This window comes from Ovis aries, chromosome 10 (genome assembly GCF_016772045.2).
Source record: "Ovis aries strain OAR_USU_Benz2616 breed Rambouillet chromosome 10, ARS-UI_Ramb_v3.0, whole genome shotgun sequence".
Classification (NCBI taxonomy): Eukaryota; Metazoa; Chordata; class Mammalia; order Artiodactyla; family Bovidae; genus Ovis; species Ovis aries.
Genome location: NC_056063.1, coordinates 74,712,391 through 74,735,012, shown reverse-complemented (window position 1 = coordinate 74,735,012; position 22,622 = coordinate 74,712,391). Strand labels below are relative to the sequence as shown.

The following is a 22,622-nucleotide window of genomic DNA, read 5'->3' as shown; positions in this document are numbered from 1 at the left end:
ACCATGACAACCACCATAATTATTAGGGACCATCACTGAGCAAGTTCCAGGCACGGTCCCAAGTCCTCTACAGGCCTTTTCTTGTGAAACCTTCCATGAAAGCCCAGTGAGCTGGGTTTATCTTCATTCTACCCATGCGGAACTTGCAGCATGGCAAGATTTTAATTTGTTCTAAATCATACGGTCCCTGCAGCAGAATGAGATTCCCAGGCATGTGCCTAAACCAGGAGCCACAGAAGCAACAGACCAGCTGGCAATCACACTTTGTCCACATCGCTCTGCCCCTGGACCCGGCGGGCTTCCCGCAGCATGGGACAGAGGGACACCCCACCCTCGGGGTGTCTCTGATACCAGAGAACAGTCTCTGGGAGGGATGCATGTATCCTCATCTTCAATTGCCAGGTGGGATGTGGGGAACCCATAGAGGGGAGCCCCCATATTCCAGCTCCCATCTGTCCCATCCTCTCAGCTGAAATTAGAATTCCTCCAGCCCACTGGAACACCAGGACCATTTGTTTAAATTGGCTGGAATGAAGCAATTAGGCACTGGCAGGAAGATTAATTCCAAGACACAGTCCTTGTACATGATTACATTACTGAGCAGTTCTCTACATTTCAAGTGTCTCAAACACAATCAAAGCAAATTAATTCAATTGTGAGGCACGTCTTACCCGGCTCCCCACCACTACCCTGATCTTTAGAAATGTTGAAGGGTTTTAATTTTGAAATGGGAGGCTAGGACTGACAACTACATTGTTTTATAGTCATGTTTTCCCCCCCTTCAGGGACTCCTAGATTATGTCTGTGGGTCAAGAACTGTTAGGGACAATCACCTCCTCAAATGCTAAACTGCTCTTAAAACATTGCTTCCTACTGTCTCAGAGAAAACCGACTTCAACTTCTCTTGGGACATGAATCTGTAGTGATTAGGGTTCATTGTAAACATCTGAGGGCTTCCCAGGTGGCTCAGTGGTAAAGCACCCACCCTGCCCAATGTGGGAGACTCAGGCTCAATCCTTGGGGTCAGGAAGATCCCCTGGAGAAGGGAATGGCTACCCACTCTAGTATTCTTGCCCGGAGAGAGGAGCCTAGCATGGAGTTGCAAAGAGTTGTACACAACTGAGCAACTAACACATAGATGCAGATAAACATCTGATACAGGAGAGACAGAATCCCTGGTTATTTTGGTAAAATACAAAGGGGAGATGGAACACAATCCAGCAGAGTTCAAAAAAGTTTTAGGTCATGCATGAGTTTACACATTCAAAACAGCGTGAAATCTGACCCTGCTTCATGAGCCAGGCAGATGCTTTCTTTATATCCCTTTGAAACTGAAGCACAGATTATCCACTCTTGTTTAAAAGAGAAGCCTTGAGGGATGCATTGCCCAGCACAGGGAATCGAGCCAATATTTTCTAACAGCTTTAAATGGAGTATAATTTATAAAATACTCAATCACTGTGTTGTGCACCTGAAAGCAATATAATACTGTAAATCGATTATAAAAAAGAAAATTAAATGAAAAGTTCTTCAATTAAAGAAAAGAAAAAGTCTTGGGGAAAAGCTTTGAGGTGGTACATATGTTCCCTGTCTTGATTTCATGGACGGTTTCATAGGATATACAAGGTTAAGAACTTATCCATACTGAAGAATGGCACACTTTGAATGTTTGCATTTAATTGCATGTCAATAATACTTCAATGATATTATTAAGAAAAAGAGATGCATTCATCAATAACAGTACAGCAGCACTGTGATCAAGGGTGCACACATTTCCGAATGCAGAGTATTATGTCCTTTCATAAAACACAGGTAAGGGTCCAAGAACAGTATGTTTTGCTGCAAAATTACAGCAGGACATGGACACAGCATCTAGGAATTCATAAAATTGCTGTATCCTCTAAGTTAGGTAAATGCGAAATCATAAGCTGACTTAGGTAAAATCCAAATCAATTCAAACAAACAAACAAACTCAAATTAGGTTAACAAATAAGATGAATATCATGACCAAGTGTGAAAAAGGTGCTTACTTTGTGGATCTGAAATCTCGATTCCATTCAACTACGTTCTATGTTAGGTCCACAGAGAGATACAGATATCTGTGACCCTACAAGGTCAATGTGCTAAGTCACTTTGGTCGTATTCGCTTCTTTGCAACTCTATGCACCATAGCCTGCCAGGCTCCCCTTTCCATGAGATTCTCCAGGAAAGAACTGATTGGGTTGCCATGTCCTCCTCCAGGGGATCTTCCCGACCCAGGGATCAAACCCGCGTCTCTTACATCTCCTGCACTGGCAGGCGGGTTCTTTACCACTTGGGAAGCCCACAAAGTCACTAAACACAAACAAATCTGCAAGCACAGATTCCCCAAGCAGAGCAAGGGCAAAGGAAATCCAGTCTGCAAGTGTGAGGGCATGGAAAGAAACAGGAAACCCAGTAGCGAGGTTTGTCTGTTCCCTTCGTCACCTAAAAATAATTATCAGAGATCTTAGCCTGGACCACCCAACATGGAATCAGAGTTGAAGGTCAACTCTTATCTCTCCACCACCAAGGGAACCGAGCTGGTTCTAAACGCTCTTACCTGAAACACTAGAATCCCCGTGTTGGCCACAGCCAGGTTAATCTTCGTGCCTTCCCGGTCCTTGGCCGGGTGCAATCGGACGCCATACATCTCCAGTTTGCGGGCAATCTCTAGGAGCTGGAAATCCGATTCTGCTGGTGTCTGTCCACTGAGAATACAAAAAAATCACGAGAAAGGCCAGGAGATTTGAACTCCCTGTGTCTATGAACTCAAGATTAAGCACCTTCTCCTCCTAAATAAAAAGGTGTTTCATCACTAACAATGGGGCTACCTGATCAGACGATACCCAGCCTCCAGTTCTTTATAACTCACAGCCAAGCCAGTGGAACAAAAGCTGTATTGCCGGTGTAACACAAAACCCCCAAAGTCAATGTCATACTTGGCCAGTTTTTTTTTTTTTTTTGAATCTCAAAGAGTTTCCTTTAAGGTCATATGAAAGCAAAACTCCATCATGCTGAAACAAGTTTCTAGTCACTTAACAATAGCCCTAAATTTGCAAAGTTCACAGCAACACTATCAAAGGCAACTATCAACCAGGACTCAAGTGCTTTCCTTGAAACGCAGTAACAAAAACAGGAGGCACAGAGGATAGTTGAAGATATTTTATGGATCAAAGGAAAGAAACCAAAATGGAGGTGAACAAAGGTTCCCCATTTCCACACTATTCTTACGATGTCCTGAGTTCATGAGGTCCCCTTCCTGATTTCCTGGTACTTGGTCTTACACTCTTTCTCTTACTCAAAATCACAGGGTTCTAAAATGCCAGTGTTATTCTTGTCTCACAAAAAAGCAAGGAAGAATTCCAGGGGTTTGGTCTTGAGTGGGTAACCTGCATCTCTGAGAGTCCAGGATAAGTAAGAACACTGATTAAGCCTCTGGGCTCTCCTCCCTCCCTCTTTGTATATTTCTTCCCAATACTTACTCTGTGCACGTGTACAGGTACTTAATGAGTGTCGGAGGACAGAAACAGCTCAAAGGAAGCAACAAGGGAGACTTACATGTGGTTATGGTGAAATTCCACGATTTTGTCTTCTAGCGCATCTTGCTGAGGTATGTACTTATTTTTCGCTAAATGCTCTCTGTCCGATGCCTCATCAAAATCCCCAATCTCAGCTACAAAGAAAGGGAGAAAGAAAAACCAGCCACATGTGATTAACACTTCACAGTTTGTTACATTCCCAGTGGACTGTTCCCCAGCTAGTAAACTGGAAAAAGTAGCCAAGAACATAAGGCGATCCCAGCTGGTGAGTATCCTAAGGGCGAGATGTGAGAAGCTGTGGACGGGAGGACGGATTTAACAGCTCTGCCAATGTAAGATGACAGTTTCCACTTTTTCTCATCTTTACCCGTTGGAAAGAAAACTTCAGAATCATTCATCTTTGGCCATCCACGTTCCCGGTTTTCCTTCCTCCCCACCCAACTAGGGGTTGCTTCTACTTTAGGCAGTAAATTCTAAACAAGCGGATCAAAACATTCTGACTTTCAGGGCTTGACAAAATCGACTTTGGAAATGCACATATAACAATTAGTGGAAACCCTAAATGCTTTATCATGTAGAGAAAAGATGATTGTAAATAGGGGTAAAAGTACATAATGGGCTTCCCAGGTGGCTCAGTGGTAAAGAATCCACCTGCCAATCCAGGAGACATAAGAGATATGGGTTTGATCCCTGGGTCAGGAAGATCCCCTGGAGAAGGAAATGGCAACCCACTCCAGTATTCTTGCCTGGAGAATCCCATGGACAGAGTAGCCTGGCGGACTACAATCCATGGGGCTGCGAAAGAGTCGGATGCAAGTAAAGAACAACAATGAAAGGTACCTAATCTAATTTGGTAAAAATAAATGGCTCTTATTATCAGGAATGACCCAACAGACTGCAAATCCTTACAAAATTTTCATCGACAAGAAAGAGGGTGCCTATTTTTCTCATGTAACCTCAACACAGTCCCCTAATTGCTCTAACCTGGAAAATTAAAGGATAGAGCTTTAAAGTAATCATTGTACCTTTAACAACACTAACTCCAGCTCAGTTTATAGCAATTCAGTACAGATGGGACAGTGTGCCTTATCATATAGTCTGTGTAACAAGCTTAATAAAATGAACGGAGCCCAGCTGTTTAGAGGAAAAGCAAGTTAACCGTTGCTATGAAACCCACCCTTCACTTTGTCTTGTGAAGCAGCTTGTCACACTTTGGGCAATGCACCCTGGTAATCACGCAGGATATGCACTATATGTTGCTATAATTCACAGCCCCCGAGAATATTTGCTTTGCACCCAACAGTGCCAACTCGCCTGGCACCAGCTGGGCCACTGGAACAATCAATCACTTGCGAGCTTCCGACTGCTATGGCAAAATCAATAATATTTCCTAACTGCCCTTTCTTAACAAATTTCCTCCTCCCTAAGTTGCCACTCTCTATCACAAAGGACAACATGGAAGTGGGGGAACCACCACGCTGCCACCACCCACTGGCGGCCTTGATGATGACGGCACTGTCTTTTCGGAAATCTCTTCTCTCCTGGCTCAAAAGAGCCCAGTGCATCTCACTATTCATAGTAACAGTGTTCTATCACGTCCCTATGAAATACCAAATTAATGAATACCAAACCATTATTCCCAGGGGAAATAAGAGCTTAGGTTCCTCTAAGAATCTTGAAACACTTTTTCATCAACCAGCCGAGTTTTCTGTATGCGTCTGTAGAAATACATCCTCTTTTATGCACTGTGTTGATTCATTAACATTAAACCCACATCCAGCAGCGCTGTAACTCAGGCCCGAATGAGGCATATCTGCACCCACGTGTTTCTCCACGTGTGTGTGTGGGCTCAGCCGCTGTCATGTCTGACTCTTTACGATCTCACAGACTGTAGATTGCCAGGCTCCACTGTCCAAGGAATTTTCCAGGCAAGAATACTGAAGTGGGATGCCATTTCCTCCTCCAGGGGATCTTCCCAACCCAGGGGTTGAACCTGCATCTCCTGCAACGGCAGGCAGATTCATTATCACTGAGCCACCTGGGAAGCCCTGATTTCTCCATAAGGCACGTCAGAACCTTCCTGCACTTGTGGTTCAGCAACGATACTTGGGGGCCATTTAAACAGGGAAGTCACCAACAAAGCACAGAAACGCAAGAAGTGTGGCACTGAATGGATCATGAAAAGGATACTTGTTTCCAGTATGAGAGCTGAAACCAGAAAGCAGAGCATCACCTTCTCTGGCCCCCGGCTGGGGAGGTGTGTGGGGGAGGTGACTCAGATGTTTTTACCATCTTGTGCATTGTCTGCACGTGACCCTGAAAGCACCCAAAATGCTAATTCTGGGGCTACAAAGAAACGGCAGAGAGCAGGTGCATTTGCAAACATGAAATCTACAGACAATGAAGACTGACTGCATATGGTAAGGGCGGGTGGGGACTCACCTAAACCCTGAATTTTTTTTTTTTTTATGAGTTTTGAGTTTGGGTTTCTTAACATACATGGATTTCAAAACACAGTCTTTTCCATAATTCAATAAAAGAGTTAAGACTTCCAGTCTGTCCTCTGGCATCCGGGTCAATACACCTGAACTGTCTTTTCCTTGGAATCACTTGCCTTTCAGCTCCTAAAATGCAAGGGCAACATGACTATGAAATTTACTTTGTCCCACATGCTTTCTTCTTGGAACTAGAAAGTGGCACCCGCTTATGTCTGGAGAGTTTGAGAATTGATAAGTGTTCAAGATATGACTTGCTATTTTTTAATCAGAGGTGTCAGATTAGCTGATGCGTGCAAGCTAAATTGCCTCAGTCGTGTTTGACTCTCTACCATCCTGTGGACAACAGCCCACCAGGCTGCTCCGTCCATGGGGTTCTCCAGCCAAGAATACTGGAGTGGGTTGCCATGCCCTCCTCCAGGGGAATTTCCTGACCCAGGGATCAAACCCGTATCTCTTATGTCTTCTGCCTTGGCAGGACCGCCACCTGGGAAGCCCTTATATCAGCTGATGTATATACTGAATTCCTTATCAGAATACTCTCAGCAAAAGATAAAAAGAACAACTCCAGATCTTGTGATTTTCCTGAACTCTCATGAAGATGTGCTTGGGCAAACTTGTGCTTGTACAGCCTCAGACTGGACGCACATACGACCTGCTGAAATGCACCCCAGTCAGCCTCCACGCTACACGAGAGGTCCTCTTATAAATAGGCCCACCTAGTGTTTGAATCTTCTCTTTATCAGCTTGTCCTACTGGTCTTCTCAGAGTCGATTAGGGAAAATTAAAAGTTCGAAGTTTGTACAGGGGATATCTAAGACGAGCAACAAAGGAACCAATGAAAAATATGTCTGAAAGATGACAGTGCATTCAAATGAAAAGAGGAAAATTTTTTAAAATTGGATTGTGTATATTCGAAAAGATGAGATGAAAATACAGCTCAGTAGAGATAATTTTCCATCAGCACTAATATCACTTTCTGCAGAAGGGAGATGAACTGACCCCTTCTACAGTACTGATCCTGTAAATAATGATCAATCATTTCAATGAACACATCATTCACAGAAGATTCTCCTTCTATGACATGGTGTATGGTTTGGTTGCTAAGTTGTGTCAGACTTTTGCAACCACCTGGACTGTAGGGCACCAGCTCCTCTGTCCATGAGATTACCCAGGCAAGAATATTGGAGAGGGTTGCCCTTTCCTTCTCCAGGGGGTCTTCCCAACCCAGGGATCTAACATGGGTCTCCGGCATTGTAGGTGGATTTTTTACCAACTGAGTCACCAGGGAAGCCCAATAAATGTATGGGATGCTCAGAAATACAGAAATAGGGTTTCATAAGTGTAAGAATATTGAAAGTGTGTCACCAAACTGCGTATCAGAGAGAACGGAAATAGCAGGAGTACTTCTGGACCCACCTATTTCACCTCCTGTGGAGAATTCAAGATTCAGGGGATTTTTGAGCCCTTGTTGATGTCTGGGGGTGAAGGGTCCCCTGGAGCGAGCATATGGCTTTCTGGACTTCAGTGACCCTCCACTTCCCATATGCGTGGCTTACTCTAACCACAGACTTTAAAAAGGAAGGGGCCCAAGAGAAAGCAGCTACAAGACTAAATGGCATCAGAAATGGTTGAGTAAATTTTTCTTCTCTCACCAAAAGCCCAGGGTCGGAGACATTTCCTGAAGTGGCTGTTCTAATAAGGAAGTTTTATTTCAAAATTTCCCATTGTTTGGAAAGGGAGGGCCACAGGTGAGTGATAACAAAGAAAGGTGGATGCGTTTATTGAACTCCTAGTGTATTCTGAATACTGATGCTATCGTTTCATTTTCACAGCTGTAGGAAACAGCTTCTATTAATCCCCTGTTCCAAAGGAAAGAGAGGTGAGGGACTTTGTAACTTGCAGGCTGATCAATCAACTAATAGAAACGAGGATTGCCTGATTCAAAACATTGCTCACTCCACTGTTACTGTAAGAAGACAGAAGACCAAACACATGAAAGGGAAAAGTTAGGTAACTGTCTGCACCGAAGTGTCCTCAGTTTAAAATGGGGAAAACAGCACTGAGCTCATGGGGGTTGTTACAAAAATTAAATGAGATAATACACAGATCTGAGATAATACAAAGAACTAGAACATAGTAAAGTCTAATAAAGATTACTTTTTTGGGGGGAGGTGTCTGTCCTTTCTTTTTCACATCTTTTTTTTTTTTTCCAAATTAATAAGAAAACACCCATCTATTAAGTCTGGTAGATATTCAACCATGCCCATGTACAAAAAGGGCTTCCCTGATAGCTCAGTTGGTAAAGAAATCCGCCTGCAAAGCAGGTGACACCGGTTCGATTCCTGGGTTGGGAAGATCCGCTGGAGAAGAGATAGGCTACCCACTCCAGTATTCTTGGACTTCCCTTGTGGCCCAGCTGGTAAAGAATTCGCTTGCAATGTGGGAGACCCAGGTTCAATCCCTGGGTTGGAAAGATCCCCTGGAGAAGGAAAAGGCTACCCACTTCAGTATTCTGGTCTGGAGAATTCCATGGACTGTATATATAGTCCATGGGGTCACAAAGAGTCAGATATGACTGAGCGACTTTCACTTTCATGCACACACAAAAAACGATAAGCGTGGTTTCCACAAACACCTTGTCATTTTGGACTAAAGTAGTTTGTTGACTACTAGGAGTGACCCTTCCTACAAACCTGGAGTCTTGTTAACTGGGCACCTATGTGGACAGGCTGGGCCTGATTACATGGGATTGCTTTGTATACAATGGAAATTTTAAAATGGTATGATAGTATTTATATGCTAGTGTTTATATATGTTGACCCTGGTCTATGTACATACTATCCTTCCTGAAACATGTGTGTATTTAAAGTAACTTCTGCCTTACCAAGAGAAAAAAAAATGCCTAGGTGGGTAGTCAGTAAGCCTTAGAATGAGCACAATCTAATTATCCTTTATTTAGTATTTAAGAAAGTTAAAATGTCTACTTCAAGCATCACTTGGAGATCTATCCAGAGTCATGTATCTTGGTTTACTGAACTCTTGAGCAGAGTACAGGAAGGGAAATCTTGGACAGTTTTATGTCTTATGTCTGAATGCTAAAGTGTCATATTCAATGACGAATATTAAATCTAAGAACAGGACTGAACTAGTTTCGTCTACTTGGCCACTATCCATTCAACTGAATCCGAGTCAGCTGAGTTTTCAACAATTACATCTTCCATCTTGAAAAGCATGGCAACCACCAGGACAGAGAAGTCCCAGGTCAACGTCTGGGGGAAGGGAGTGAAAGCGTTAGTTGCTCAATCAAGTCTGACTCGTGGTGATCCCGTGGACTGTAGCCCTCCAGACTCCATGGAATTCTCCAGGCAAGAATACTGGAGTGGACTGCCATTCCCTTCTCCAGGGGATCTTCCTGACCCAGGAATAGAACTCAGGTCTCTTGCATTGTAGGCCGATTCTTTAGCGTCAGGGAAGCCCACGGAAGGACAGGAGTATTAAATGACGTTAAGAGTGTTACTTTCCAGCCTCTGGCTTTTGTGCTAATGCAACATCAGCCGAAAACATTGTTTGCAGTAGATGTCATTTCCCCTCACCAAGCAGATGGCTGTGTATTTCCCACACACTTCCTGAAGGAGATCAAAGGAACTTACATTGTACAATGTGCGAGATCAGGAGGGCAGCGCTGTTGTCATTACATGCCAGCCTGCCTTGAGCCAGGTCCTGCTTCACCTGCAGAGCGAAGAGGTACCTACAAACAGAAGCAGAGACGGGTGTCATACACAGAGAGGTGGGCGTCCAGCAAAAAGGGCTCAGAGTTTCCACAACAAAGTCAGGCTCAACCGTGGCAGTTTGCCTTTACAGCGAGGACCTGGTGAAAGGTACGTAAACCAGAAAACAAGAAAAGTCTGCACAGGTGGGAGGAATTCCTGGTGCCACTGGCTGCAATGTAAATATTCACACCTCCCTAAAAACACTGGGAGACATAGCCGCAATCCTCACACAATGAGTAATGCACTTCATTTTATATGGAGAGATAACAACCATAAAAATTAAGACTATAACTTACCACCCTATATATTTTTGCGGGGTATAGCACGCATTTAAACTTTTCTCACAGATCAGTCAAATATACTAAAAAATGGCTCTATGGCCCAGACAATAACAGTAGGCTATTATGGTTAGGAAAAGCCTTGTCGATGGAACTGGAAACACATGAGTGTCTTTTTTTGTGGTGGAACAGTCACTCAGCTTCTTCCATAAGCTGCCAGATGTGTAAAAATCCATTTATTTAAAATTTCTTTTCTTTACGTGGTAGAATAAAGCTAGCAAACATTTTTAGTGGAAGAGAAAAATGGATTTATAAATCAAAGAAATTAAGTAAAACCAGGGTGATGTTAAAATTGATTTGAGAATATCAATATCAACTCACAGATTCGTAGGAAGATATTTGCTAATTTGGGGCTTCTCTGATGGCTCAGACAGTAAAGAATTCACCTGCAATGTCAGAGACCTGGGTTTGATCCCTGGGTTGGGAAGATCCCCTGGAGGAGGGCGTGGCAACCCACTCCAGTATGGCTGCCTGGAGAATCCCATGGGTAGAGGAGCCTGGCGGGCTAGAGTCCACAGGGTCGCAAAGAGCTGGACACGACTCAGCACAGTTCCTTCCTTCCTTGCTAGTTTTGTCCACTGTCAAGAAGAAGCATCACACTGGCAGCAAGCAACCCTCAACAGCTAGATTCTGGCTCTCACACAATTACTATTTGAAGGATATAAAGGCAGGGAGAAACGGTAGATTCCAGGCACGGAGGAGGGAAAGGTACAGAGTGAGCCTAGACTATCTAGGTATGCCAGAGGGCAAACAGCTTGCAAATATAAACAGGCTCTATTATAAGGCGGAAAAAACCTGGAAGGGGTGTCCACTGGCCAACATTGTGACAACTTGAACAGCAACATGAAGGATTAAAGTGAATCAAAACACATGGACCTAATGAAATTTCATGAGCACTAATGAAATTTCATAATTTTACATTATAATACTCAGGGAAAAAAAAGAAAGCAGGAAAAATGAACTGTATTACCATTTGAGGAGTCTATTAAAGCATTCTGTATTAAAAGTTGGTGATGGTGAAAGTTGCTCAGTCGTGTCCGACTCTTGGTGACCCCACGGACTCTATTCAGTCCATGGAATTCTCCAGGCCAGAATACTGGAGGAGGCAGCCTTTCCCTTCTCCAGGGAATTTTTCCCAATCCAGAGATCTAATCCAGAGGTCTCCCGCATTGCAGGTAGATTCTTTCCCAGCTGAGCTATAAGGGAAGCCCAAGAATACTGCAGCGGGTAGCCTATCCCTTCTCCAGTGGATCTTCCCAACTCAGAAATCGAACCGATGTCTCCTGCATTGCAGGCGGATTCTTTATCAACTGAGCAATCAGGAAAACAAGGAAGCCCAATATCAATATCAAGGAAGCCCAATAAAAATTGGTAATCTAAGGCAAAAAACTGGCATGTAATCTGTCTCTCCTGTAGGAAGAGTATTTCACGATATACAGATAGGTGGTTCTAGTGGTGAAGAACCTGCCTGCCAATGGGGGAGACCTAAGAGGTGTGAGTTCGATCCCTTGGTTGGGAACATTCCCTGGAGGAGGACATGGCAATCCACTCCAATATTCCTGCCTGGAGAATATAGAGGAGCCTGGTGGGCTACAGTCCATTGGCTTGCAAAAAGTCAGACACAACTGAAGTGATTTAGCAGGCACAGATAATCCAGCTGGATAAGGCAAAATTCTACTTTACAGAAGTACACCAACAAATAACACAACAAGATAACAATTATAAAACACTCATCCTACGGCCTCTAAAGAAATTACTGACTCTGGCAAGGATTGTTCTTGGTGTAAAAACCACTTAGGAGTTTGGACATTTGAATGCAGACAAACTCACAAGACTTTCCTTCAGAAGGGAAAGGTCAGAATGCTACCACCCTAACTCAGCGATCAATCTCAGCATCACTAATGAAACAGGAAGCACAGGACCCCACTTACGAGGGGATTCTAGTCAAGAATGTGTAACTTATATCTGTCAAGCTTTTAGAACTGAGGTCTAGTTCGCAGGGAGTACCGAAGACAGAGAAATAAGTTACACAGGAAGCAATCAGACAAACTTAGGAGGTAGATTATCTCACGGTACAGCTGGTCCAGTTTTTTCAACAAGATGGTATCACAAAGAAAAAGAGATTCTGCTAGATTAAAAGGGGTTCAAAGGCTGTAACAACCAGTTGCAATGTGGAGTCCTACGGTGAATCTCACTTTAGATGAGCAGATATAAATGACATCTGAGCAACAAAGGGGGACATTTGAATACAGCCAGGGTATTAAACAAGATGAAAAGTACACATATATACACAGAAAAAAAATGAGAAAAGCTCTCCCTGAGGTGCTAGCAATGCTCAGCTCTGGGCAACAGGTACATGGTAGTTTTATCTTCTTAGTCACATTTATCTAGATATTCTAACTTTCTACACTGTACATGGATTATTTTTTAACAACAAAAGGGTCATTTTAATTTTTTAAAAAAGGGCTTTTAGCAAGACTCACCACAGAGGTGTCACGAAGAATTAAATGAAATAACATACGGAAAGCACAGTGACTAGAATAAAAGCATTCAACACAAATTAGCAATTTTAAAAAACTGAATAAAAATGAATCCCCTTTAAGTCTTTTGTTGTGTGTGCTAAATCGCTTCAGTCATGTCTGAGTCTGTGGGACCCTATGGACTGCAGCCCACCAGGCTCCTCAGTCCATGGGATTCTCCAGGCAAGAATACCGAAGTGGGTTGTCACGTCCTCCTCTAGGGGATCTTTCTGAACCAGGGATTGAACTTGTCTCTCTTTAAGTCTCCTGTGTTGGCAAGCAGCTTCTTTACCACTGCTGCTGCTGCTAAGTTGCTTCAGTCGTGTCTGACTCTGTGTGACCCCATAGACGGCAGCCCACCAGGCTCCCCCGTCCCTGGGATTCTCCAGGCAAGAACACTGGAGTGGGTTGCCATTTCCTTCTCCAATGCATGAAAGTGAAAAGGGAAAGTGAAGTCACTCAGTCGTGTCTGACTCCTAGCGACCCTATGGACTGCAGCCTACCAGGCTCCTCCATCCATGGGATGTTCCAGGCAAGAGTACTGGACTGGGGTGCCATTGGAGGCATTTCATAACCAGAAACACACAAACACCCAAAGATCTACCAGTTGACAACGACCTTTCCCCAGGCCCCCATAATGTTCATTCATTCATTCATTCATTCTCTTTCTGTGTCTACCTGGGAAGTCAAAGCAGAGTAAAACAGAGCATATAAAAATAATCACAACATCAGCACAGACGTTTAAATGGGAAGAGGTGACACAAACCATCCCTCTGGATTGGGCTGTGGTTATTGTTTTTTGAAGCCAACACTTCTTAGAACTACAGGCTTTAATTCTTACCTGTGTAGTTAATTTCCAGATAAGCAGGAAGGACGTGTGTTTTAAAAGCATGTCATTTGGAAGGTAACCAGCTATCACTTTAAACACAGGGCTCTGTGGTCCAGAGACAGAACTCAGGGTTCAGGGCCTCTGGGGAGGGTCTCTCGTGGGTGTGGAGAGGGTGTGGGGTTCCGAGAGCTCCCCTCTTTCATTAGAGGGCAAAGCCCGAGCTGAAGGATGCAGGAGGAGCCTGTCACTCCCTGATTACGCTGACTCTTCCTGTCCTAAGGCCCTGGTAATCCCACTGGGCACTGTGTCATCTTGTAATGACAGCTCTAAGTCAGGCACGCCGGCTGCAGGGCTAACTTCAGAAATCCAGCAGCACTTTCGGCACCATAACTGAAGCACTTCCCATCGAATTCACACAAAGTGCTCAGAGCAGAATCAACTGTCCTTGGCAGAAGGGTAGGCGTATGAGGGGGGAGGCGACGACAGTGGTGGGGCCAGAGGGCTGTCACTTCCAGGGACCTCAGGGGAGGAAGTCACACCCCTCGGAAGCCATGTTTTAAACACGTCTGTTTTCATTAACTTCATTCGGGAGCTCTCACTCTTTCTGCCACTTACTCAACGTACATGACGGTGTCCCAGCCAGCCAAAGGCAACACTGCAGCAGACCCTGCCCGGCAGCAAACTCAGACAGGTGTCCTCCGCGTAGAAGAACACAGCCAAGGGGCTTCCTTGGCCACACAGTGGTTAAGGCTCCGCTTCCACCGCACGGGGCGGGGGTCCGATCCCTGGTCTAAGATCCTGAGAGTCATATAGTGTGGCCAAACTGCCCCCTCGCAAAAACATAGCCAAGCAGAAACTAGATCCTACTTAAGACGCGATGCTCAGAGAGTACTATGTCTGACCTCACCAGCAGAGCCAAATAATTCCCAGCTAGGACAGAAGAAAGCCTGGTAATTTTCTTCTCAAAGACCCCTCCTAAGTGGTTTTAAATTTGCACCGAAGAGTCAGTACTTCGCTCCTTCCAGATGCTTGAGACCTGGTGTCAGGAGAGTGAGAGATTCAGCAAGAATGTAGTCCAATAAATAGAGAGGATTTCAGCCTCTTGTTTAACAGCGAGATGCAATTCAATCTTTGATCTATACAGACGGGGAGCTGAAAGCTATTCCTGGAGACCCAAAGAATTAGCTCCAGCTCGAGTGCACTTCGAGTCCGCTCAACTGCAGGCCCATTTCCGTCTGTCTCGCTCTCATCCACACGTCCCTCGCCTGAAGTACTGTCCCTACGGGGCTTCTCCCAGATCCTCCCTCCATCACCATCTGCCATGGAAAACTGCCAGGAGTCTCAATGGTCACATTATTAGATTTCTCCTTAAACAGGACTCTGTGGGAGTGTGGGAGTTGACCCCTTGGATCTGGAAGGTCGCCTTCCCATCATATCTTTCAGCAAAGCGGAAAGTGATGCAGAGCTTCTAAACTTCCGATCAAGTTGATCAACCCTGAGCCAAAGGAATTCTCTCGTCCGGAAAGACTTCTAAGATGTCAGTTAACTCTGGGAGCCAGAAAATGGCAATAACAAAACTGCAAACCTGCTTGTGGCCGTTGAGGAATTTATCAGATTGGTCAGAGCAGCTGTCAAGATACCAGGAACACACACACCCACAGAGGGCTGACTGGTCACAAGCTGTATGGAATTTTATAACCAGGACCAGAAGGGTAGAAAACTCTCAAGTTTCTAGAGACGATGATTCACAAAAACTGAAAAGGTGCAAAACTCATTGCAAAGTAGAATGGGGAGAAAGGTGCGGAGAGTGGAGGTGGGGGGAGGGGGCGGGATTTAATGCTGCCTACTCCCTAAGCAGGATGAAGGCCCAGTGAGATGCAGGAGGAAAAGGCCCATTACTGACCAACAGCTGGGCTCGCCTTTAGATTCATTTCAGTGTTCTGAGCTTCGAGCAACGTACATTCCAACAACAGGAAAACCAGGCCCAGAAACTGACACACTAGCCCAATAATGACACAGTGTGAAGATGCTACTGGGGTCGGCCCTCCAGCCTGGAACTTGGGCGGGGGGTGCAGCCCCAACTGCTTCTTCACATGAAGGGTCCCAGCCATGTGGGTCCCAGAAGGCTGACGGTTTCTACACGTCCTGGTCACGTAACTGCTGCTTTCAAGGGATGGAAGTGGAGGAAAACAACCAGTGGTGACTCACTGAGAACACAATGGGCTTTCATGGTGGTCCAGCCGTTAATGAGTCCGCCTGCCAATGCGGGGAACACAGGTTCGATCCCTGCTCTGGGAAGAGTCCCCCTGATGAGAGGCAGTGGAACAACTCCACTGCGCCCGTGCTCTAGAGCCTGGGAGCCGCGACGAGAGAAATCCGAGTGCCTTAGAGCCCACGAGCTGCAACCCCTCAGCCTGTACCCTGCAACAAGAGAAGCCGCCACAACGAGAAGTCGGGCTCCACAACCAAGAGTAGCCCCTGCTCGCTGCAAGGAGAGAAAACCTATGCGCAGCAGTGAAGACCCAGCCATAAATAAATAACATGCAAAGCCATGGGAAGGGGCTTCCTGGAATCGCACGTTCGGGTACCCAGTGCCCCTCTTGATGCAGCCCTGGGATGCTCGGCAGGGACCTCCCACATCACCTGGCAGCACCAGGCTCTCGACTCTCCACCCTCCCCAATCCTCTACCTTGCCTCCACCTGTCCCCATTCTAGTCATCACCCACCTGGTCGCTTAAGTCCAAAACCTACGCATTCCCTCCACTTCCCTCACCGTCTCCACTTCCCTCACCGTCTCCACTTCCCACCCATCACTAGCTCAGAACGACCCCCCCTCCAGCACGTGTTCCAAGAGCATGACTCTTCTCCACTCCCACTCGGACCGCCTCCCCTGCCACCATCATCTTGGCCTGGGTAGCTGCTATTTCTTCTTGCCATCCTCCCCTCGGTATCCACAGCAACCGATCTCTCAACACTACTTATCATCCGGCCTCGGTCCCACCTCAATGCACTCGCTCTCCGTGTGTCTGCCACGAGAGCCCTCTTTTTGGTCTTTGAACATCAGGTGCCTCTTGTGATCTTGCGCACTGCCTAACTGTTCCTTCTACCTGGAAAGCCTGTCCTGCGAAAATGATCCTTGTTGCTTTCTCAGCTCCAGCATCCCAGATCCCACACTGCAAAGTCATCAGAAGTCAACTCATCATCAGTCTCCTTCTATCACATAATCTACTCCATTACCTAAAGGCTCTTACCATTATCTGATATTTTCCGTGTTTGTTTAATTACTGTGTCTGGTCCCATGTGAGTCAGGCCTGTCTTTTCAACCAGTACGTCCCCCGTTCCTGGGACAAGGCTTTCACACCATGTACATTTCATCACTATTGTTGATTGACTGCCTTCTCCCTTCTGATAAATCATGGTCAACCACCCAAGATACTGTGCTCTGTACTGAGGGATGAGAAAGATACGACAGCCTTCACTGGGAGCAGCTAAAGCTGAAAGGCAAGTGTGGCAACAATCTGGCTGGTCAGACTAGCGTACTTAGTCTTGAAAGGGAGGCATTTTATCTTCACGTGTTCCCACCAGGCTCTGCTCTCTTTTAGAACAGCATGTGTCTTGCTTCAAATTATAAAGTGGGTAACGTAATAGTAGGGGTGAGGATGATGGCATCCCTACTGGGTTCAGAAAATGACTTCCCTAGCGGTTCACAGATGGTAAAGAACCTGCAAACAACACAGGAGACCCAGGTTTGATCCCTTGATCAGGAAGATCCCCTGGAGAAGGGCATGGCTACCCACTCCAGTAGTCTTGCCTGGAGAATCCCATGGACAGAGGAGCCTGGTGGGCTAACAAGTCCATGGGGTCAAAAAGAATTGGACACAACTGAGTAACTAACACACTTGCCTGATACTGGGTTCCAGGCGCTCTGTGTATATGAGCACTTATCCTTAAAACAACCCTGGCAAAGCAAGTGTTGCAGGCACATTGACATGGCAATGAACAGAAGTGCAGGGGGATTAAGTAACTAGCTGGCCACACAGCAAGGGCAGGGCTAGGCTATGCTTTCGAAGAAACGGACAGTTCACAGCCATTCGGCAGCCGCAGCAACAGACAGAAACTCTGAGTTTACGTCTTGGCTCCACAGAAGAGATTCATTTCCCAAAACTGCCTTGTGATGTGACAGACAGAAGAGGGAGAAATATGACAGTAACAGATTACAGGCTCAGATACTTCATAGCACAGCTTTTAAGAGATCAGCCTGCAGGGAGACCGTGGTACTTTCTTTCTTCCCACGCTTGTAAACACAACTGGGAGAGAGGAAGGTTAAACTGTCTGGCAGAGAGTACACGCTGGTCAAGGCAACATCATCATAGTGTTTCATCAGTCGACTTGTAACATTCACTCTCTCTCTCTGCGGCACCCACAGCAACAAACACCCCGTTTCCAAACCACTAACCTTGTGAGTTCTTCTTGGAGTTGAGTGTGGTCAGGTGGAAAGAATTTCACCACAAACTTGACGACAACATGCTTCGGCCCTAAAAAGGGGGAAAAAAGCAGCAAAGCATTTACGGATTTATCTTGCAAATGCCATTAAAGAAAAAGACACAAGAGGCGATATTATACACCTAATAGTGAGTCTCATTCCAAGCTGCTAACAGGAGTTCTGCCGACATGCAAGTCACTTAATTAGTTGGTTAAGTTTGGTTATTATTCATATTTTCACATTGTGGGGAGACAAACAGCTCTTTTTTTAATTAAAAAAATTTTTTAAATTATTTTAAATTAAAAAAAAAAACCCCAAAACAAAAAACCTCATGGCATGTGGCATTTCAGTTCCCTGACCAGGACTGAACCCAGGCCCACTGCATCGGAAGTGTGGATTTTCAACCACTGGGCTGCCAAGGAAGTCCAGATACCTGTTTTGTAAAAATACTGTGACAAGGGTATTACACTGAGGCATCAGACCTTTTCCTCTGGAGAATTAAACTATATCCAGATTTTAAAGCAGACATGTTCCCAAATGGCACCAGTGGTAAAGAATCCACCTGCCAGTGCAGGAGACACAGGTTTGATCCCCGGGTCAGGAAGATCCCCTCGAGGAGGGCATGGCAACCCACTCCAGTATTCTTGCCTGTGGAATCCCACGGACAGAGGAGCCTGACAGGCTACAGTCCATGGGGTCACAAAGAGTGGGACACGACTGAAGCAACTTAGCATGCATGCACATTAGCCCAAATATAGGCTTTAGACAGCTTAAGGAAAACATAATGAAAAGGTAGATCAGTTATGTAATTCATTATTTCTGTCTCCAAGCCACAGCAACTAATGTACTCATTGCTGTTGGTCCAAGCCTTTGTTAAGTGTCCGGTATACCGTTTTATTAATAATGCCCAACAAAATTAAGTAGCAGGTCTGGAAGGGGGTGGGCAGGGTGAGACTGGGAATGAGATAGGGAATTTCACAGAATTAGAATATCAAATCGATGATAAAATAACCATTTGTCACCTGAGTCAGAGTTTATTTTGCTGTATAAGCCACAATGCAAAAGCAATCTTACAGGTTCTGACATTTAGAATAACAGCAATAAGTTTATGTTCTATAAAATATAAGGTATTATGATGAAATCCAAATCTTAACAGCAGTGGTATAAAAGCAGAAAACGTCTTTCTGATCCACTTTTCACTATCACAAAAAATAGATGTTGTGCTATCGTTTCTATGATAACACATTCAAATATAAAGAAAACTAAAATGATGTATCATAAGGTGATGTTAAGTGATTTGTACAAAACGGAAGGAAAACAAGGCCCATGAGCACTGAAGCCAAGAGCAGCCAGGCTCCTTTCCGCTAACCACTCCCCAAATTAACAGAAATTGAAATTTATTACAATTCCAGCTCACGGAAGAACAAGAACAAAATGGGAGAGACAGGAATGTCTAGCTAATTCCGCACAGCAATTGTCACAAATGGGGATTTAAACGAGGCTACTTGGATCCTTAGACAACCCGAGGCTAGGCAGATGCTGGTACTAAACGGAGAACGACAGCCTTGTCACACGAGGCGAGTCACAACCCACAGAGCTGGAAAACTGCACCTCTGCTCAGGTGCGGACCCAAGCCACAGCCGCGGTCCCGGCTCTGACATCCATTTCCACCATTTGCAGGTCCCATCTTGGGTTCCCATCAGGGACAAATGTCATCATTCGAGATGATACGCTCCCTCCAGCCTTCAGGCCTGGGGGCTTTTCTCAGCCATGTGTCCTGCACACTTAGTCCCTGGCCAGCTGCCCAAGAAATGCTGAACAATGGCTGTTTTGTTTTCTGCATTAATAATTGCTTAATTTCAACGACAGAAGATCAACACCAATTTCAATTGCATAAGGGCCCATTTAACACAGTGCGCCTGTTTATTACACTCACATAAATTGCTGTAAGTGGCCTGGTGGGGTTTCTTAATCAGACATAAAACCGACCCCACGAGGTACTGCGTGTTTCATGCTCAACTAAAGGCATGCGGCCTGGGTACCATCCTCAGACTCTTGCCTGGTGTCTGGCTGCAGTGAGGCACCATGTGGGATGAACTGGAGAACAGAGCTGTCTCTGAACCTGACCCCTCCAATCAGAGGGAGGGGAGAGCAGTTTGGCGCTGCTGCACAATAAGAGGAAGGGGAAATCCAAGTGTGTCTTTTTCTAACGTATCTCCCAGACCCTCCTTAACCTTTTCTTTGACAACTCTGTTTAAATGCAGGCCAGACCTCCTCTGTTTTGCTTACCATTCAGACAGACACATTTGGGGGCACCTATTCCCCTCCTCTTCCCCCCCCCCCCCCCGCCGCAATACCACTTGCACTGTAATTTCACAGGCTTTGAAAAGGCAGCATAGAAATCCTAACGGCAATTTTTTGAATAAATACTTCCACCTCCCTCTGCAAAAGTGACAATAAGGAACACAAGCACAGACAGAGACCAGCTCAACTGCTCTGGGCCTTAACAGCCTGCTTCAATCATTAATCAAAATGACATTTGACTTTTCCAGGCAAGGTTCTGATTACCAAATTGTTATGTATTAAAATTGCAGAAGATGCATTTGAATAGCACGTAAATTAGCAGATGACAAAGCACAATTGTAAGGCAAAAACAGAAGAGGTGGCTCCAGGGCTACTCGTCTGCAGGGCAGTGGACGTCTAGACAAGGCTTATATCTGACATCACTGTTAAACAGGAGGGGCGCATACTTACTTCTAATCTGCTTGACAATAGGTTTTAAGAGATCCAGCCACACCTACAAAGGAAGAAAGAAGACACTGAGACACAAATTCTCAAAGATGAGGCTTACAAGTATTTTGAGACTTCACTAGGAGCTGTTCAAAATCAAAATAATTTTGAGGGTTTGAGGCTGCCTGTGCTTTTTTTTTCCTTTTCTCTAGAATGCTGTAACTTATATTGTCTCCCACATTTATAGAACAGACCCAAATTTGCTAAGAGTACCCCTGAGCTTGAAAATCAAAATCTCTCCTAGACGCAAATAGTTCACATGGCTCACTAAGAAGTTTTTATTCTCACTGGTACTTTTATCACAGTTCACAGTTTTATTCAGTAAACATTAATGCATCATTGCATGTCTGGCTATAAATGGAGTAAAATACACACACAGTCTTTAGTGAAACAAAATTTATGTATGTAGACGCATCTACAGAACAGCACAGCTTTGAGGGGTATAGAAAGGGAGCATTTATAGAACACACCTCTGCACCAGACACCATCCATAAGCTATCTACCTCTCAAAGCAAGGCCAGAGGATTCCTGTTACTCAGGAGAGAAATCTGAGACTTGCAGGGGTTCAATAAATATCCCAGGCCCTCAGCTAGAGAGTGTGTCAGGGCTAGGACTGAAATAGGTCTGTCCAACTTCAAAGTCCAGACTCTTTTCACACACAGTCTCCTGAGCATGCAATCTCAACAGCAAAATTTTAAAGAGAGAGAGGGAAACCAGTTGCCCTCCATAATACAGTGTAAGTTGATTCTTGAATTTGCGATCCTGTGAAAGGGTTCTACTGAAGCTCATATTTGCATATATGATAAAAACAAGGTTAATGGGCTTAATGGAAGAGGGGGTTTTATAAGCAAATACAAAAAAGAGAAACACTCCTAAAGAAAACCATGCAAAGAATAACAGGGTAACTGATGACAAAAAAATGCCAATCGCTCACATGAAAATGTCTAAGTTTAGAAGTAATTTGCACTATAAGTGCAATATCATTTCACTATCATTTCCACCCACTAAATATACAACTAGATGTGCTTGTATGCAGTGCATGTATGTATTTTATAAACCTGAAGTTGGCAAGGGTGCCAGGAAATGAACACTGCCTTACTTTATTGGTAGATGCATGAATCGGTACTATGTTTCTGGAGACCAATTAGGGAATGATTATCTAAAGCCTGAAAAGTATTCACAAAGATACTCTTTCATCCAGTAACTTGACTTTTGATGAATATTTGAGAGTGCGGGAAACTGTTTCAGAGGTGAGAAAATGGGTTATTTCCTCTTTTCTTCTGCCTTTCTATATTACCCATATTACCTTCAATGATCATCGGAATTCTCATAATGAAAAAAGTAAAAATTTAAGTGTTTACTTATTCAGGTTAATCTTCCCCATCACCTTTTCAAATGAATATGTTTTCCTAATGAAATTCTCATTTCTCCACTCCCCATCCCCAACCACTCCGTTACGTGAGAAAAAAAATAAAGGCGTTAAATTGCCTTAGGATCATCCCCACTGTCACACTCATAAGACCCAACCTTAAATGAGAGAGAATAACCAATCAAAACAAGGGTCTTGTGAGGTGTATTATTTTCCTCTCAAGAATCTTAAAAGATGGCAAAAAATCCTCACTGATAGATGAAGAAATTGAGATTTGGAGCACGGCTGCCCAGGGTTGTTGGGATTCGAACCCTGTTCTTCAAACTCATTTATTCATTCAACAACACACCACTGTGTCCTTCTGCTGGGTTCTGGGAATGCAATGATAAGAGACCAGTCATGGTCCCTGCTTCATGGAGAGTAGGGTCTAGTGAGAAAGACAGGAACCAAAACCTTCCCAAGAAAA

At 44.7% G+C, this 22,622-nt stretch overlaps 1 protein-coding gene across 7 annotated transcripts in view; it reads right to left on the bottom strand.

Annotated features, from left to right (window-relative positions):
* FARP1 (FERM, ARH/RhoGEF and pleckstrin domain protein 1) overlaps nucleotides 1-22,622 on the bottom strand; it is a 307,147-nt gene that overhangs the window by 60,725 nt on the left and 223,800 nt on the right. For all 7 annotated transcript variants that reach the window (XM_042255017.2, XM_042255016.1, XM_042255018.1 and 4 more), the window contains 5 exons: nucleotides 20,752-20,794; nucleotides 17,971-18,049; nucleotides 9,709-9,806; nucleotides 3,580-3,694; nucleotides 2,582-2,729 (listed from right to left, as the gene is read on the bottom strand). In XM_042255017.2, the coding sequence (XP_042110951.1) occupies nucleotides 2,582-2,729; nucleotides 3,580-3,694; nucleotides 9,709-9,806; nucleotides 17,971-18,049; nucleotides 20,752-20,794 (483 nt within the window). The remainder of the gene's footprint in view (nucleotides 1-2,581; nucleotides 2,730-3,579; nucleotides 3,695-9,708; nucleotides 9,807-17,970; nucleotides 18,050-20,751; nucleotides 20,795-22,622) is intronic.